The 18,160-nt window shown below is 38.7% G+C and overlaps 1 protein-coding gene across 1 annotated transcript in view; it reads left to right on the plus strand.

Annotated features, from left to right (window-relative positions):
* Positions 1 to 18,160, plus strand: part of Kcnu1 (potassium channel, subfamily U, member 1) — a 171,084-nt gene that overhangs the window by 132,167 nt on the left and 20,757 nt on the right. Inside the window, exons 18-20 of the mRNA XM_013024211.1 lie at positions 7,675 to 7,774; positions 11,426 to 11,644; positions 13,999 to 14,185. Of these exons, the coding sequence (XP_012879665.1) occupies positions 7,675 to 7,774; positions 11,426 to 11,644; positions 13,999 to 14,185 (506 nt within the window). The remainder of the gene's footprint in view (positions 1 to 7,674; positions 7,775 to 11,425; positions 11,645 to 13,998; positions 14,186 to 18,160) is intronic.

Consider the following 18,160-nt stretch of genomic DNA (forward strand, 5'->3'; position numbering starts at 1 on the left):
GAGGAGGCTACAATGCTTGATAAGAAATGTACTCATTATCTTGCCCATGTAATTGTAACCCCTCTGTACAGTATTTTCACAATAAAAAATAAATAAAAATTTAAAAAAAGAATCACAAATAAGGAAAGCCAAAGACTTAATCATGGACTTCTGAAAATTCATTTCAAATTAAAAGTGAACAAAGCAGGACAAATACTGTACTTCTTACCATCCCCCATTTTGTTCTCATTCAGCTTTAATTTAAAGAGCTAAAACCCAAGGGACATGGAAGGAGAAGACCCCTCCCAACTTTATGAAGGCCATATCATCCTCTGGTTCCTCTTTTATTTTCCACTCTCAAACCCTGACTTTAGCTTTGTCCCAAATACCAGACCAACTTTAATCACATCTCCTTGTTAGAAAATACTAACCACAACCTTCACCTTCCTCCACCGGAGACGCCCTCATTCCAACTTTTCATCTTTAATCAAGAATGGGAGAAACTCACTACTCAGAAGGAGGGCTCTACCTCATGAGGAATGCCAAATGACCTTTACCCCATTGTCCCCATAGCTCCTTGACAGGTCATGATGCTAAGTCAAATGCCGTAACACGCAGGATGAGTGTATTCCATAGGCCCCCCTGTAGTGATAGCTTCCAGATGTCAGGAAATCTTAAAAGTCTGTGGTCCTCAACACATCATTAGGTCTTTCCAATGTTTCCAAATTTCTCTAATCACCAGCAAAGCATGTTTTCTCTAGTTCAACCTTCAATCACAGGGATTTTGGAGAAAATAAGTAAGGTGGAGGAGAGGAGGACGTCACAAATTACACTTTTTTTTTTTTACAAATTACAATTTATTTCTAGGAAAACGTATTTGTCATAGTTGTAACCCTGTACTTAACTGTAATTTACCTTGAAGAATTTATGCCTTGTAGTGGGATAAATCCAAGCCCCACTAACAAAGGCACATAACACACACACACACACACACACACACACATATGTGCGTGCAAATGAACACTTGAGCAAACATTTGTTGGTGGCCATGATTTCCTTTCTTATTCTTTTGAGAAGTATTATTGCCAGTAATTTTTCAAGGCAACCTTCATACATTACTGCATCAGGCAAACCCTTAGGTCATGTGATCACCAACCTGGACTCAATCCCATAAAAATTGGGAAGTATTTTAATTCAATGAAAACTGAGGTCTTTTTTAAGATAGTCCATGTTCCTAGCTTCCTAGTTTCTAAACAAAACAGGAAGTCTTTTCATTACAGTTTGCGTTTATCTCAATGATATATCAGGGAAGCAAAAGGGTGGGAGCAATAACTTCATTGCTCAGTTCCCCTTCACTGAACAAAGAAAATTCTTTGCCCTAAAACTATTCCACGTAGAAAAGTGGGGAATGTTTTTCACCCAACTTAACCTGTATGTTTACTCTGTCATTTGATATTTAGAAAGTGTTAGACAACATGGTAAAGTGCACCTAAAAACACAACCTCACGCTGACAAAATGGTCTGAGGAAATGGATCTCAAGAGGTGTAAGATGTACCCTAAGTCCCAGGCTCTTCTGCCCAAGGAACAGGCTCTGGTCTTTATTAAAGGTCCCTGCTGTGCTGGGTCATGTTTTATTTGTCCTCACATTGTAACAAATCCCAAATAGAATATCCCTAAAATATAAGGGGGGTGGATTTAAATAGGAGTCCATCTGGGGAGAGTGGGGATAAAGGGAGATTGTCTTTTTATCTTTCTTCTTGATCTTCTGTCTGGGAACAATTTATGTTTTGAGATACCTCTGTGCATGTTTTCACAAAAAATGCTCTGCAGAAATCTGTCAGGATTTACTCATCAGAAAGAAAGCAAACTTGACAGAGATGCTTCAACACAAGCACAAAGGCTGAGCTTGAGACGAACGTGATCTTCTTTTGCCCTCACCTGGGCTGAGGCTGCTCTAACTTTTGTTGGCTCTTTAAGCAAGGCGGGAGAAAAAAGGTCTGTGTGGAGATTTTAAGTCATCAACTTTGAGATCCAAGGCTATGGAACTCTCAGAGACTACCTGACCAGCAACATTTAATGGCAAACAGAGCACTCTATTCACAGTTGATTGGCTGTACTTTCACAAGCACTTTGTGTTCTCCAATGTACAATATACAATGTACAATGTGTTGATAACACAATTATTCTACATTTCTTATTCTTTCTTTCTTTCTTTCTTTCTCTTCTGTCCTTCCTTCCTTCCTTCTTTCTTCTTTCTCTTTCTTTCTTTCTTTCTTTCTTTCTTTCTTTCTTCCTTCCTTCCTTTCTTTCCCCTAGAATACTGGGGATTGAATTTACTTGCTAGGCAGGTGCTCTACCACTTGAGCCATGCCTCCACTCATGTTTTCTGGTTGTTGTTCTTTTTGGGTGCCTGTCCTGGAGATTAAACCCAGGATGAGGGCACTGTTCCTCGGCTCCTTTGCTTAAGTCTAGCACTCTTATTTGAGCCATAGCTCCCCTTCTAGCCTTTTGGTGGTTAATTGGAGATCAGAGTTTCATGGACTTTTCTCCCAAGGAGGGCTTTAAACCACATTCCTCATATCTCAGTTTTCTGAGTAACTAGAATTATAGGTATAAGCTGCAGGTGCCTGGGTTGTGCTGGTTGTTTTAGAAGTAGAGTTTTCACCTTATGCCCCAGGGGGACTGGGTTACAGTCCTCCACTGGTGCATTGCTGTGTCTCTGGGGATCACAATTGCATGATATTCTACCTAGTCACTGTGTTTGCCCCATAGCTGGAGGAACACCATACCTAGCCATTGGTGAGTTGGAGTCTCACAAACTTTTATGTCCAGGCTAGCTTTGAACCCTTATCTCAGTCTCCATTTGCCAAGTAATCAGGATTATAGGCTTGAACCACTATGTGCAACACACTTCATCTTTTCAAATACCGCCTACAGATGGATTTTTCAATCATATTAACATCCTTTACTGTTCCAAAATCTGTAATTTCTCAGGGACTCCACAATGCATTGCATATGCAAATGATCAGGAGAGAAGCAAAAGCAAGGACAGCAGAGAGAGAGGGAAAGGGCAGAAAGCAGGATCAAGTGGCCAATACTGATTATAAACCCTTCCCTTATTCCCAATTTTAAGTGACTTTTTCCTACAATATAAATGGTGGTGGTTAGAACTGACAATAAACATTTCCTAGTCAAGTATGGACTGAACAGCCTTGTTGTTTCATCTTATCCCATTGCTGGCAAGACAGCTGTAGTCTTTATGATAGAAAATTCTCAGCACCATCAAAGCCTCCCAGCAACTTACAACTTTGCTGCACTTTTGGTGGGAACTTAAGCATTAATTTCAGGAGACAGTTGCAATGAATTTTCCAGCAATTGAACCACAAATTTCAGTAAAACTCCTGGACACACAACCTGCCCTCCTTCCAAACCCTGAGACAGGGAACTTGTGATCACTAAAACATTTCAAAAAAGTAACTCAAGATGTGAACAAAACATCATATTGCTCTGCATTCAGGCCAGGAATCTCTCTCTTTTAAGTATTTATAAATTGCTTATAGGATTTTAAGGAGAGTTCAGGACTTTCTAACATCAATGAAAATAAGGCCTGAGAAAGAGAGAAAGGAACTAGAGGATATTTGGGAGTTTCTTGTAGGTTCTTAGTTTCTGTCAGCCTTGAACAGCAAAACATTTCATCCATCTTAGATCATCTTCAAGAAAAATCTTTGGCGGGGTTGGGGGGGAGTGTAATTGTGGAGATGGGAGGGCAAGGATGGTAGGAGAAAAACAAAGGAGGCAACAATGTAGCATCAGAAATGTACTCATTACCTTGCTCATGTAATTGTAACCTTTCTGTATGGTATTTTCACAATAAAAAAACTTACTAAAAAAGAATAATCTTAAATCATAGTTATAAACAGAGGAAATAATGATGGCTGCTTGACATTTTTGGAGTCCATGGCTACGAATTCCGATATATAAACCTCCAAATAGAGGTTTACCTACATGGCTTCAGCTCACCAACTGCCACCACTGGAAACAAAAAGCAGCGTATATGGCACATATCTTGTATTTTCCTTTCTGTAATAGAATTCACACAAGGTAAGTTGTCATGAACAGAGGAAAATTAAAATTTACTGAAGAGGTTCCCAGAAAATAGACAAAAACGATTCCACCTTTCTTAGCTGGTACACAGTCAATCACCTGCTCACAAGATACTGGCTTTATACACATCAAAGCATTCTGAAAAAATAATTGGTCATCAGTAAAGAAAAGCACGCATCATTGATGAGCTGTACTGCACATGCATACATATTTGAGCTGAAAGGTCTGTCATCACCTAGCACACCTGGGTTTCAAGTTTCCAAGATGGAAGAAGAGACCTAACTAAGGACATTTCAAGGCCCAAGCCCTCCTGAATGCTCCCAGGATGAGGTTAGCTCACCCTGACTTGGCCTTAAGAAACACACCTGTGCCCAGGAATCCAACCAGAACTTCATCTCAGGCATCACCTGCTGAGAGCCATTCCAGATAACTCTCACCATGTTTTTGTTAAGCCAGGCCACCAATCCTCCCCCCACCACCCACCTAAGCAACTTCTACCTGTAATCAGGATGTGACTTTTTTTTCTCTGTGTTTCTTTCTGTCTCTGGCTCTCTCTCTTCCTTTAACAGTACTGAGGTTTGAGTTCAGAGCCTCATACTTGTTAGGCAGGTATTCAAGGACTTAGGCACACTTTTTGCCTTTTTTGGACTTGCTGGTTTTGAGGTAGGATCTCACTTCCTACCCAGGTGCATGCCTGGATTTTGGTCTGCCCATTTTAACTTTCTCCTCCATCATCTTGGCTGGAATGATAGGCTTGTAAAGATAACACCCAAATTCCTGCTATTCAATTTTCCTGCTCAGGCTGACCTGGAACCATAATCCTCCCAATTTCAGCCTCCCATGTACTATTGTTAAGAAGGGCCTGGATACCCAGGCTAGCCTTGAACTGCAATCCTCCCATTCTTAGCCTCTTAGCCTAAGTGGCTCACATCAATGAGCCACTGAGGCCTTGCTGTTGCTTTTCTTTCTTTCTTTCTTTTTTCTTTCTTCTTTCTTTCTTTCTTCTTTCTTTCTTTCTTTCTTTTCTTTCTTTCTTTCTTTTTTCTTTCTTCCTTCCTTCCTTTCCTTCCTTTCTTTCTTTCCCTGGATGGTATCCCATGGCTCTCTTTTCCTCCACTTGCCTCAACCTTCATATTCTATTCCTTGTTCCCAAGATCAAAGACAGCTTGTGCTGAACATTTTTCTAGATGATTTATTGGTCTTTTGGGGAAGGTACATTTCTACAAGGATCATGTCATTTGCAAAGCATATGGAATAAAGTAGCATTCATTGAGGATGGTGATCTAAATTGCATTAGGTTTTGCTTTGGCAAGAATACCAGATGGATGCCTTTATGATGAAGTGGGTCTCTTCCAGCTCTTTCTTTTATGCAGGTCTCCAACAGGTGTTTCCTCTAAGGCAGATCTGTTTTCCATAATATCAGAATGAGGAAAGATGTTGTCTGTGACAGCTTGTTCACATAGATCATTCTTTCATTATGATAGAAATGTGTACAGTGATTGATATGCTATTATTCCAAGTCAAGTAAAAGTGTTCTTGGGAAATCATTTCCATTTTCCAAAAGGGCATTTAATCATTGGACAAGGACTCTTCATTCATCATGGGGGTGAGGAGGATGGAGAAAAATAGAGTTTGGTGGCCAGATAAGTTTGTGAGACACTAGATTAGACATTTTTTTGTATGTGTGCTGTATCAAAGCTTGAATTCTGAGTCTTGAACTCTCCTTAGCTTTTTCCCTCATAGTCAGTGCTCTACTGCTTGAGCCAATCTTCTACTTCTGGCTTTTTGCTGGTCAATTGGAGACTAGGATCTCTTAGATTTGTCTGCCTAGGCTCTTCATATCTCAGTTTCTTAACTATCTAGGATTACAGGTGACTGGAATTTTGGAGACCTTTCAATGTGGTAAATTACAGTGTGAATCTCAATGAGGAGCCGTTTTTCCTAATTTTATTTTACTTTATGTAATTCATCAGAACTTATCCAGATAAAGACATGCCATAGAACAGGTTTTGAGGGAAGGCATTTGCAATAGGATAGGATAAAAGGTAAGCTGTGGTAACATGCATGAACTCTTACTAGCTTAGCATTATTTCTCATTTGGGTGGCATATCTAACACAGTCAATAGGGCAAGGGCAGGTCTGTCTTGCATCCTGTTCTAGGCTGATCCTTCACTACAGCAAGTTAGAAGAGACTCCAAAAGATCACATGACCTTTTACTGCCTCAGCCATCACTTCGATCTTATGGGAGAGAACTTGTCATATATCACCACCTACATCCTAAAGAAGGAAGGGAGCCATAATTTGTGAACACTAGCAACCTCAACTTCAGCATCATGTTCAGATGCTGGCTTTACAATTTGTTATGTCTTTCCTGTTATCCACACAAAGGAGCAAGGGACTAAAGTGTTTAGCGGATATGTTCACCAAATATTTCAGTTGTTTGCCATGGTCCCTACCCCTCTTAATGTCAGCAGGAGCCTGTGACTGGATCTAGCAAAGAAGCTGTGGTACAGGTCACTTGGAATATAAGCAGTTAAAAGTCCAGACTTCAGTTCCTTCCTCTTACCTTGAACTGAGCAGAGGCAGTTACAGGAATTGTGGCCATAAGATGGGAGCATCTGCACATGAAGGTTCTAAGGCGCTGGGTAGAGCACAGGTGCATATTCACCTGAGTAAAATATAAATAATCTGCATAGGTTTAGGCCCCAAGTATGGTGAAGTTCTTTTTGTACTATAATCTTAGATTCTCCTCACTTATCTAGTGCTTTTCTAACCTGAAATTTTCTGTAATTCTGAGAGTTTCCCTTTACTGTAGCAAGAATATAGGCATGCCTTAGAATTTGAGTCCATTTCCCAAAAGATCAGCTAACCCTTTCAATAACTGAACATATGAAAAAGCAGTATTGTGCCTAGCATAGGGTACAGCTGACATATGAAAGACTTTGCCAAACATTCAATTCTTAAGAAGGCTTATGAGTTTCAGTAAGGCTGGTGAGGCAGAAATGAATATAGAAAGGATTCTAAGAAGGGAGAAAGAAACTAAACTAAGGAAAGAGATGTACCAGTGTCTCAGCGAACCTTTTTATTTTATTTTAATCTTTTTGAGACAGTATCTCACTTTGTCACTCACATTGATCTGGATGTTGAATTTTCTTGCCTCACCCTTCTGAATACCTGAAATTACAGGTGTGTAACAGGTGTGTATCACCATACTTGCCTCTTTCATAGCCTTTTAAATTCTAGGTTGAGTTGCCCCAAATACTGCTCATAACTTCAACCAGGAGATAGTAGCACTGTGATAATAGCAAAACTAAAGGAGGAAATAAGCCTTTGAAAACAAGATGTATGATCTAAGGTGGAAAAGAGTCTAATCTGGTTTTCTGCCAAATATCTATCTTCAGCTGTGATGGAAGTCTGGGTATTCAGCTCCTGGAGTCTTTGGAACATAAGCCTTTAGTCTGAGGACTCAGGCAATCTCTTTACATGATGCTCCACTTGAAGCTCGAGGGTCTAATGAGTTTTTCATCTTGGGTTTGTTACACTTTAACCCCAAATGTTCTCAGACTAACTGTTCATTCTCCTTCTTCAGGATCTTCCAACATGATTCAAGGACAGAAAATGATGACCAGCTTGACAGCAGCGGCATGTACCACTGGTGCAAATCTACCCCTCTGGAAAAGGTGATTCTGGTAGGTGATGACACAGCAAAGCCCATATAACAAAGCATGGCTCAGCATAAAGAATGTCCTTCTGCTGTAGTTATTTTTGTAAAATGTGAAATGGGAGGGGAAAAGAAAACACATACTCATCAACCATACGGTGGTATGCTGGGTAACCTATGTAGCATTTGACAGATTATGTGGACCATTTGCTGAGACAATTAGAACTGTTCAACCACTACTTCCTTCTCTTAACCAATTAGCTAGCTCAATTATTTAAAATAATGCTCTCTTGAGATGCTGAGGGTTTGCTAGTAAATCTAACTAATCCAGACACACCAGAGAAACATAATTTGTAAGAAATCTGTGGTTATCTTTTTGTTATAAAACAAATAACTATGTTCCTAATTTGGGGGGTTTGAAATGTAGAATTTTAAATATTTTTTCTTGAAGCGGAATATACTTAACATTTAATCCATTAGCCAAAAATGCACCTAAAAATGCTCCTCACAGCAGCCCATCTAATCTGGATGAACCCTTCTGAGTATGGTAGTTCTGTTCCTACCTCTCCAGTCAAGGACACAAATTAACTCCACTTGTATTGAGTTGCCTGCAGCCTGTGTGTTAAACCAGGTTTGATTCCTGCTTTCTACATCTCCATCTATTCTCATTTTCCAGAGTTATAAACTCAAGTATAATTTCAGTGGTTTTCCTTATAAACAGTAGCTGGAAATTTAATTATCAAGAAAGATTATGTTGTGTCAGCTGTATATCATTTTCTCATCTATGAATAGTTGATAATTATAAATATTTTCTTTCTTAAAGCAATTTGGTTCACTTTTTTAATCACACACACACACACACACACACACACACACACACACACACACACACCATTCTAAGGCTCAGGGCCAGTGTCCTGACAGAATAGACTCCCAGTTTTGTAAAAGCATGATCAATCATTTGATCAGAAGCATAAAATTTTCAGAACTGTCATATCAATTTGAAGATTCTTTAGGCTGTTAAAATATACCATTTTGTCGTATTCTAAACTACAGAAAATAAACATATGTTGGACAGGAAGCCAAACATGTTTTTAGTGGGAAGCAAGTATTCAGAAAGAAAGGTTGAGAAGTTGTATGCTAGCTGAGCCACCCAAGAAATAACAAGTGCTTTATCTGGCCAAGTCACCATGATGGATTTTACGTGATGTGGAATATAGTTCTGACTAACAACCCTGTTGTTTGTTAAATTTAGAAACACTTACTGTTGTAGAATTGCTGTAAGTTTTAAAACCTGTGACTGTTGGGGAGAAATGACCAGATTGTAGAACTAACAGAACCTTTGAACTTGGGGAAAAAGTCTCTACCAGTCAAGTAGAAGTACTTAATTTATGTTACTCTGAATAAATAACAAAGCCTTCTCTTTCCCTAGAAGCCACTATCTTTCTTAATTGGGCAACAGTTTTTGTCACAATTTCTTGGAGAAATTGCCTCTCTAGCTGTGCCTATAAACGCACACTGCCATGTATCTTCTTTCTAATTGTTTAGTTCTCCTGAGCAGAGCAATTGTTGGACTGCAGGCATGTTACATTAAATACTGTTAGAGCCATAATTATTCAAGTTAAAACTAATCGGATTAACTAGAGACAATTATTTAACTGGTTTGGTTAAGATTCATATCACTCTCTAGGATTCACTCTAGACAAGTAGCTTTATTTCCTCTAACAAGGGGATCCCTTTACAAAGAGGGCATTTCCAAGTTTGCTAATTAATTTGATCAACTCTAATTGTAGAGATGTCAGATGTTATGTATATATACCTGTGAGATGCTATCAAGCTCTCCTTTGTAGAAGTTTGTCATTTAACCCAGCAAAAGATTGGCTTAAAGAAGAACGATACATTTATTTGAAATATCCTGACTCTTAGTGTGATAAGGAATAGAAGAACCCCATAGGTGACATTTAAGTATATTTAAGTTGTCCTTTCAATAACAGCCAGGTTTGATTAAATTATTGAACAATCATTAAAAAGTCACATGCCCATACTTTCAATATGATATTTCATTTTAACAATGAAGTGCCACCTTTTAAAACAAACAGATTGAGGGCCATAAACAATAATTTGTTCATTCCTATGACTAAGGATAGAGACAGAATACAAAGGTCAAGTCTTCTGGTTCCACACTGGTGCCCTCTCTCTTACCCCCAGTGTCACTGAGGAAGTTGCCTGTTTCCTGAAAGAATCTAGATATAGGTTTAAAATAAGCTTTTTATAGGAATGTTTTTCAGTTACTTTTCTTGCTTTTTGAAAGTGGAAGGATCCTAATTACACACTCTCTCTGTCTCTGTCTCTCTGTCTCTCTGTCTCTCTCTCTGGCATATCATTTTGTTTCCCACCTAGAAATATAGAGATAATGTTAAGAGCTGGCAATGTTGGTAACAGCATGAGACATAATGTAATGTTTGGGATCAAATGGAATTTTTATAACCTTCCTATTTGGGGACATAGTTCCTCATGAATTTCTTCTACTTAGAAAAAACGTTATTCAAGTAGTTCAGTTTATTAGGTTGAGCCATATGAACTTGCCAATATTCAACCATTCGTGATAGACAGAAAGGCAATTTCATGTGGTTTAAGCATCTATAAGGAATCTCACTGAATACTGCAACATGTTAAACAAGTAACATGTGATCTGCAGGGCTCTCTGGGGCATCTAAGTTTAGCAATAGAATTTTGAATGACTTGATTTTTCATTAAATTACACTATATATCATCTTTAAAGGTCAAAACAATGAAAATCAAGAAATATTGCTTGCAATTTTTCTAATACTTTCATACCACAAGTAATGATGTTGATCTGATTTTTAATTGATCCACCTGGTAAAACACTACGAAAATAATGATCAGAAAATAAGAGTCCTAATTGTACCATTTATGTGTAAGCTCCACTTAAAAAAATTATTGTAGGGGCTGGGAAGGTGGCTCAGTGGTAGAGTGCTTGCCTTGCATACATGAGGCCCTGGGTTCGATTCCTCAGCACCACATAAGCAGAAAAAGCTAGAAGTGGGGCTGACACTCAAGTGGTAGAGTACAAGCCTTCAGCTGAAGAGCTGAGGGACAGCGCCCAGGCCCAGAGTTCAGGCCCCACGCCTGACACACACACAAAAATAATAGTGTAAAGGTGATGTACAGAGGGGTTACAACAGTCAGGTATTGAGTACATTTCTTTTTGAATAGGGTCACCTCTTCTCTCATTTTCTCCCAGATTTCCCCCCTCAGCCCCATCCCTCCAAGTCATATAGCTGCTAGGGAGTATCACTGCTGAATTAACACCCTTTGTGTTAGCCCTATGAAACCCTTGCTCTTAATGTGTCCAGAATCATTGAGGCATTCTTGTTTAATTGATTAAAAACTGACCTATTCTGACTGGGCCCCAGGAGCTCACATTTGTAATCTTAACTTCTCCGGATGCTGAGATTTGACAATTGCTATTTGAAGTTAGGCAGGACAGGGAACAGCAGAATGTTTGAAGTGGAACTTTGGCTAAACTGGTAGAGTGCTAGCCTTGAGCAAAAAAAAAAAAAAAAAAAGGGACAGTGCTTAAGCCCTGAGTTCAAGCCCCAGTATGGGCACAACACCCGCCCTCCCACCAAACATACTCTGGTGTGCTTATTCTTAGAAACGGTCCTCAAAATATGAGTTTCGGAACCACATTGTAGCATGTGTATTTGGAGATGCACATTCAACCCTGATGGGTCTGCGGAACTTCGTGATACCCTTGAGAGCTAGCAACTTCACCCGACAGGAACTGAAGGACATTGTGTTCATTGGGTCTCTGGATTACCTAGAGAGAGAATGGCGATTTATCCGGAACTTTCCCCAGATATTCATTCTGCCTGTAAGTATCGCATAGAATAGTGGTTATCATAATATTTACACTAATAGTACTAAAATTAATAGATTAATAATAGTAAATAATAATATTAATAGTTTACAATCACATATTAAATATTGTAATCATTTTACCTATATTCCTTCATTTAAGCCTCAAAATAACCACAGGATATAGACTGCAAAGAAGTTGGACCTAAAGAATGGAAACAGGAAAGTTTGTCCAAGATTACATAGCATGTTAGTGGCAAAAGCCAAAGACATTGTGGCTTCTGAGTTTATGCTTAAACTACTGTGTTTTGTTCATCATACAAGCGAGATCTTTTTCAAGGCATTTCTGAATCTCATTCTGATATACTGGCTAACCTTACCCACCATCAGCTTTTGATACACCTATTTCATCTCTTCTGGAGACATCTTGTATATATACATGTATGTACAAATATATATATATATATATACATAGATACATATATGTATGCACATATATGTGTGTATATACACATATATTGTGACACATGGTCCCTTAGAGAAGAATATGAAGAAAGGAATCAGGTTTATCACTTTGTGAAATGGACCTTATGTGATTTGAATGACTCTTTCAAAATCATGTTGAAATTTACTTGCCATTGTAACAGTATAGAAAGGTGAGACCTTAGGGAGATGATTAAGTCATCCTATGAATGGATTAATAGTGAGATGGTGACAGCAGAGTTAATTTATTGTGGGAGTCGTTTCCTAAAAAATGAGGTAGCTGAGATCTGAAATCGTACTCAGGAGGCAGAGATCTAAGGATCAAGTTTCAAAACCAGCCTGGGCAAGAAAATCCATGAGATTCTTATCTCCAATCAAACAACCAAAAAACTGGAAGTAGAGCTGTGGCTCTAGCCTTGAGCATATAAAACTCAGGGACAGTACCCAGGCCCTGAGTTCAAGCCCTCAAACCAGCACAACTTAAAAGTATAGGGTTCAGCCCTACCCTGCTCACATGTGTGTGCTTTCTTTACCTGTGACACTCAGAAGGCCATGTCCGATGCAACTTTTGGTCATATCCTGGATTTTCCAGACTCTAGAACTATAAGAAATATTTTTTTCCATAATAAGTTACTCAGAGTGGTCTTCTGTTATAGCAGTAGGAATAAGACCACACAAATGGACTAAACCTGGACCCATTATCCATCCACGCATTATTGTTGCAATTATATTTGCATTTAACTTCAAAGGTCTTTATCCTAATTTATGTGGCCACTTCCCTGGATGAAAATATTGTTTGCACTTTGAAATGCACCACTTTGGATTTTCATGAAATAATGCTGTGATATGTAAGGAATATTTTCAAACTTCAAAACAGATTCCCATGAAATAATGCTGTGATATGTAAGGAATATTTTCAAACTTCAAAACAGATTCCCTCAAGAATCAAATTGAAGTCTCTCTTTATAAATCCTACCATGAAGTCCCCTGTTCCATTCCTCTTGTTCATACAAAGGGGAAATAAAAAAGAAAATGACCATATTTAACTAGTGTTGGAAATTACCAACACTATAAAGACTATAAAGACTATCAAGACTCAAAGTTCTCTGAATGGGAACAGATGGATCCTTATTTCTCCACCAAATGAAAGAAACAAGTGTGAGGTTGCTGGTTAATCTGAAGAATACAAATGGGCTGGGCTACTAGCAAGATTCTGAGACTAAACATTTAACTTTAACTCCATAATGTCTCCTTTCTCTGATTCTTCACCGCCAGTAACTCCAGATTACCTTTGCTATACTTCTGAATTTAAATCCTGGTTTTGCCATTTACCTACTGTGCAATCTTGAGCAAGTTGCCTTTATTAATTCTGTGTTACTCTTTCTCAGTTCTTCCTACTCTACTCTTCTCCTGCTTGTGTCATCAAAATGGATTTATGCTCCTTATTATCCTATCCTCCTTTGTCTCATCTATTTAAAACTTGCTCTCTAGCAAGAGTCTGTGAAATCTACTCACAATAAGATACTAGTGATTGATAAGGAAGGAAAAATATACTCGATAATAGATAGATAATAGATAAATAAATAAAAATGAAACCAACGCAGTAAGCCAGGTGTAGTTGCACATGCCTACAATTCCTGCTCTCAGGAGACAGAGCAGGAGACTGGTCAAGTTCTAGATCCACCTAGAGCATGTAGCACATTCAATGACAGTTTGAGCTACACAGTGAGACTCTATTTCAAAAAAACAAAAACAAATGAGGGAGTAAAGGAATGAATAAATAACAAATTCATGTCCGTGGAAAAACTACAGCTTGAAAAAACATATCACCTAAATAGGGCGCTACCATCTGACAAGTCTCTTCACAATCTGGTGTTCTTTCCTTAGGGATCTGCACTCTATATTGGAGACCTACACACAGTCAACATAGAGGACTGCTCCATGTGTACTATCTTAGCCCCCTCGCCCAAGCCATGTAGCAGTCCAACTCTGGTGGACACAGAGGCCATCATGGCCACACTCAACATTGGATCACTGCGAATCGCCACCGGCCCCCAGGAATCTTCAGCCACAGGTCAGAACACCTTCCCTGATTGGACGAGGCTTGGAAGGGTAGAATAAAGCAATATTGGAATAGTTTATGAAAGGGGTAAAAATTGAGCTACAGATCTTTTGGGACCCCTTCCAACCATGACAATAGTTTAAGAATAGTAGCTTACAGTTATTTACTTGGAAATTCCTCATCAAATGAAGTCATGCATATGCTAAGTCAAAATAAGTCATTTATATGCTTCTAAATAGAATATTATAATATTCCATTTGTTAATATTATCATATTATTTTCCTAGTTTTAGGGGAAAATCACAGAATTCTAAGTGTTACTATTTTTAAAAAAAAAACATAAACAATCACTTCTCATTGGCTGTTGTATTGATGTTACAATTTTTATTTCAGGTTGAAACCAAGAACTGTAATTCTTTTTCTTTCTAAAATGCTTTCAGTACATAGCTTTTAGAAGATTATCTGAAAGATTCCTTCAAACTTCTGTAGGCTAAAAGTGTCAAGCTCCAGCTTCAAATTACAAAGAAGGAACAAATTAGAAGCAGGGATCTATTCAAAATAGAAAACTGGTCTTTCTGTCCTTTTGATTTCGCTCAACACTGGAGATAAATACTATCACTTTTAATAGTGATATTGAATGGAAGCAAATGAGCCAGTGCACTTCACTCTTGAAGAGCTTTCATGTGCTTCACTGTACCCAAAATGAACATGGGATTAAATTGTGTTTTTCCTTACCACCAAATGGGAAGACACATTTTTAATTCCAGAAAAGAAAAGTTAATTGTGATTGGAATTCTCATTTCCCTTGTGGATGACTGGTCTTCTGTATTTAGATCAGGCACTGGGTCCTTAGGCCACATGGCTGCTAAGCAGTGACTCAACCTGCCTACCACTAGGAAAGGTTGGAAATCAAATGCATGGTCAAGATCTCTGCAATTATGCTTGTGGATAAAAATGTTCATGAGTCAAATCATGGAAACAAAGCAACTCTCTCTGGTTTTAAAGTATTGTGGCTAGGTGGGAAAATGCCAAGTCCATAGGATAGAAGAAATAGGAGTCATGGAATCATTGGTAGGTGACTTGAACCAGCTTCCACTATTCATTCCCACTAAGCAAAGAAACCCTACCCAGCATCTAGGATTTTTATGTTTTATAGACCAGAACTCATAACAGAATACTTCAGAGTGCTATGAATAGCTTAACTTGGGAAGCGTGGGGTTGTGCCTATCCTTAAAAGCAAGAGCTGTTGCATTCTGTTGCATTCACAGAAATCCATAGCTGGACAATTATAATCACTCAAATTCACACATGACTTGAGTACATGTGTGTGCACATGTATGCAACTCTGTAATTGGACAGAAAAGAATATTTTAAAGCCAATGTCATCCAAATAGAAATGAAAATATACACACAATAGAAGCCTGTGGTCAACTGACACTACCTTAAGCCATCTACTTAATGATCTAGATGAGTACTCTGTCAATTGCTATTTTTAAATATCATTTCTTTTACAGAAGAGGCTATCTCTTCCTTATACCTAGAGATTGTCTTTTCCTTTATGTGTTTCTTCATTCAATAGGAAGGTATTGATTTTTGTAAGATGTGTCATGTCCTCTGTTCCAAAGCTAGAAGGTATCTTTAAAGGAGCAACTGGTTGCATCATCTGAGATAAATGGGGGAGGGAGAGGAGGAGAGAAGAAAAGGATTGGTAAGAGGAAGAGATGAGAAGGAATGTCAAGTATTTGAATCATTACAAATCGTGAGCAGGCACTTCAACCAAAGGTAAAAATCAGAGTGAGGGAAGAATGTGCCATTCAGCCTTATGTCATTCCTCCTATAGATAGGAGTTGTTCCCAACTGAATGACAGAATTACAAGGCTAGTCAGGCCCTAGTAACCTACCAAACAAAAGTCATCAATGTTTCTTTCTCTGGCACCAAGATATCAGTGAAGTTGTATGTTGACTACATCTTTAGGAAACACCTGAAGTAATTACTCAGAAATTTCACTGATTGTGCAGGCATTAGAGGAGCCAGTGTAGACTTCCTATGTAGAACACCCCAGTTCTCAATGAGATGGTTCCAAGTTCACATCAACACTCTTCTTGGCACCACACCAAAGAGGTACTCTTGCCTCCAAAGACAGAAAGTACAAAGAATGGGTCAGTTTTCACCAGAGGGAGAAAATATTTTCCATCCTGATCACCAAACTGCAATTAGCTAGTGGGCTATTTCCTTTCAGTTTCCCTTAAGAAAAGACAATATTGACCCAAGCAACTATCTGACAGTGTCTGGAGACAGATTTAGTATCACACTGAAGGGATGCAATCAGCATCTAGCTCATATAGGTCAGCCATGCTGCTAAAAATCTCTTGGCCCCATATGATAAAGGTCCATAACACTCTTATTGAGAAAACTTTTCCCATTGAATCTGGTGAGCCCTTTGTAGGACTCAAGGGGGGTTTTCCACCTCTTTCAACCATGATAAACTCATATCTGATGTCAAGCTAGGCTCCTTGATGATATTCCCTATAAAGATGTGCCATAGAAGGTTGAAAATGGGGGGGGGTACACAGCCAAGTAAGGACTCTCCAAGGAGCCCTGAGAACCCCAGGCATTCAGGGCTTCACCATGGGAAATGGAAAGGTTTCCCAGTAATGCTCTAATTACAACCCTGTCATATCACAGGAGAACAGGTTGGCAAACCTAGGTACCGAACTAAATAATCTGAGCATAATCTAAACATACAACAGTAATTAAGTCTGACAACTTAATATGCTACTGAAATTTAAATGTACATTAATAATCTACAATTAAGCAATCTTTTGTAATAGCACCCTGCCAGCCTGGGAGATTTCAGGTATAATATTCTGTACTGTTAGGTAGCAAAAATATTGACATTAGTAAAATATACTTGGATCTATGATTGGATGTTTATTCAAATTACCCATTGCTCTACATGGAAAGACAGAGCTAAGGCAGGAATTCAGTTGTCATCCTTTGTCAAAATCAGAAACAAATATTTATACCAATATATAAAATTCAGGTGTTTCAGCTGGGCCCCAGTGGCTCACACCTGTCATCCTAGCTACTCAGGAGTCTGAGATCTGAGGATCACAGTTCAAAGCCAGCCCAGGCAAGTAAGTCTGTGAGACTCTTATCTTCAATCAACTACTCAGAAAAAGCTGGAAGTGGTGCTGTGGCTCAAATGGTAGAGTGCTAGCTTTGAGCACAAAGAGGCTCAGGAACAGTGCCCAGACCCTGAGTTCAAGCCCTAGGTCTGGCAAAAACAGACAAACAAATAAAGCCAGGTATTCCAAGCCCTTTTACAACAGGAAACTGGGATCAGAAAACAGGAATTAAAGAAAGATTTCCCCAGGGAGAGATTTTTTTTTTCACTTTACAGGAAACTGATCTTAATATTTTATGGAAATGCCAATCATACCTTGGATACTTTAATAGAGGGACAAAGTGGTTCCCTTAAAAAAGATATGGGCTTTGAAGTGAGTGCTACTCAGGGTATAAAACCCGCCCATCAGTAACAAGCTGTATGGACTTTGGCCAATCTATCACTCATCTTCAGAGTGATCTAACTATACTTAGTTCACAGAGTCAATTTGACAGTCATGTAATTCTTATCTCTCCTGTCTGCAGCTTCCAGCTTCCAGACAAATATTTGTAAATATTTATGAGAGAGTTTCAGTTTCCTACTTTAAATTCTATATAATAAATTCTATATAATTGGTCAACATCCATGGCAATCATAGGAAAATCATACAGGATCTTGCAAACCAGTAGAGAATTTGGATTTTCTCCTAATTTATCCTATTTATACTGACTCTGTCCTGCCATAGGTCTCTTACTCCACTCAATCTGCCTAAATGTCTTTGTCATCCCTGAGAACTCTATTTTAATCTCAGAGAAGCCTCTTCAGAGACTTATCTTGTCATATCTCCACATCAGTGACTAGTTCCTGAAGAATTTATTATA

This window comes from Dipodomys ordii, unplaced genomic scaffold, assembly GCF_000151885.1.
Source record: "Dipodomys ordii isolate 6190 unplaced genomic scaffold, Dord_2.0 Scaffold4, whole genome shotgun sequence".
Classification (NCBI taxonomy): Eukaryota; Metazoa; Chordata; class Mammalia; order Rodentia; family Heteromyidae; genus Dipodomys; species Dipodomys ordii.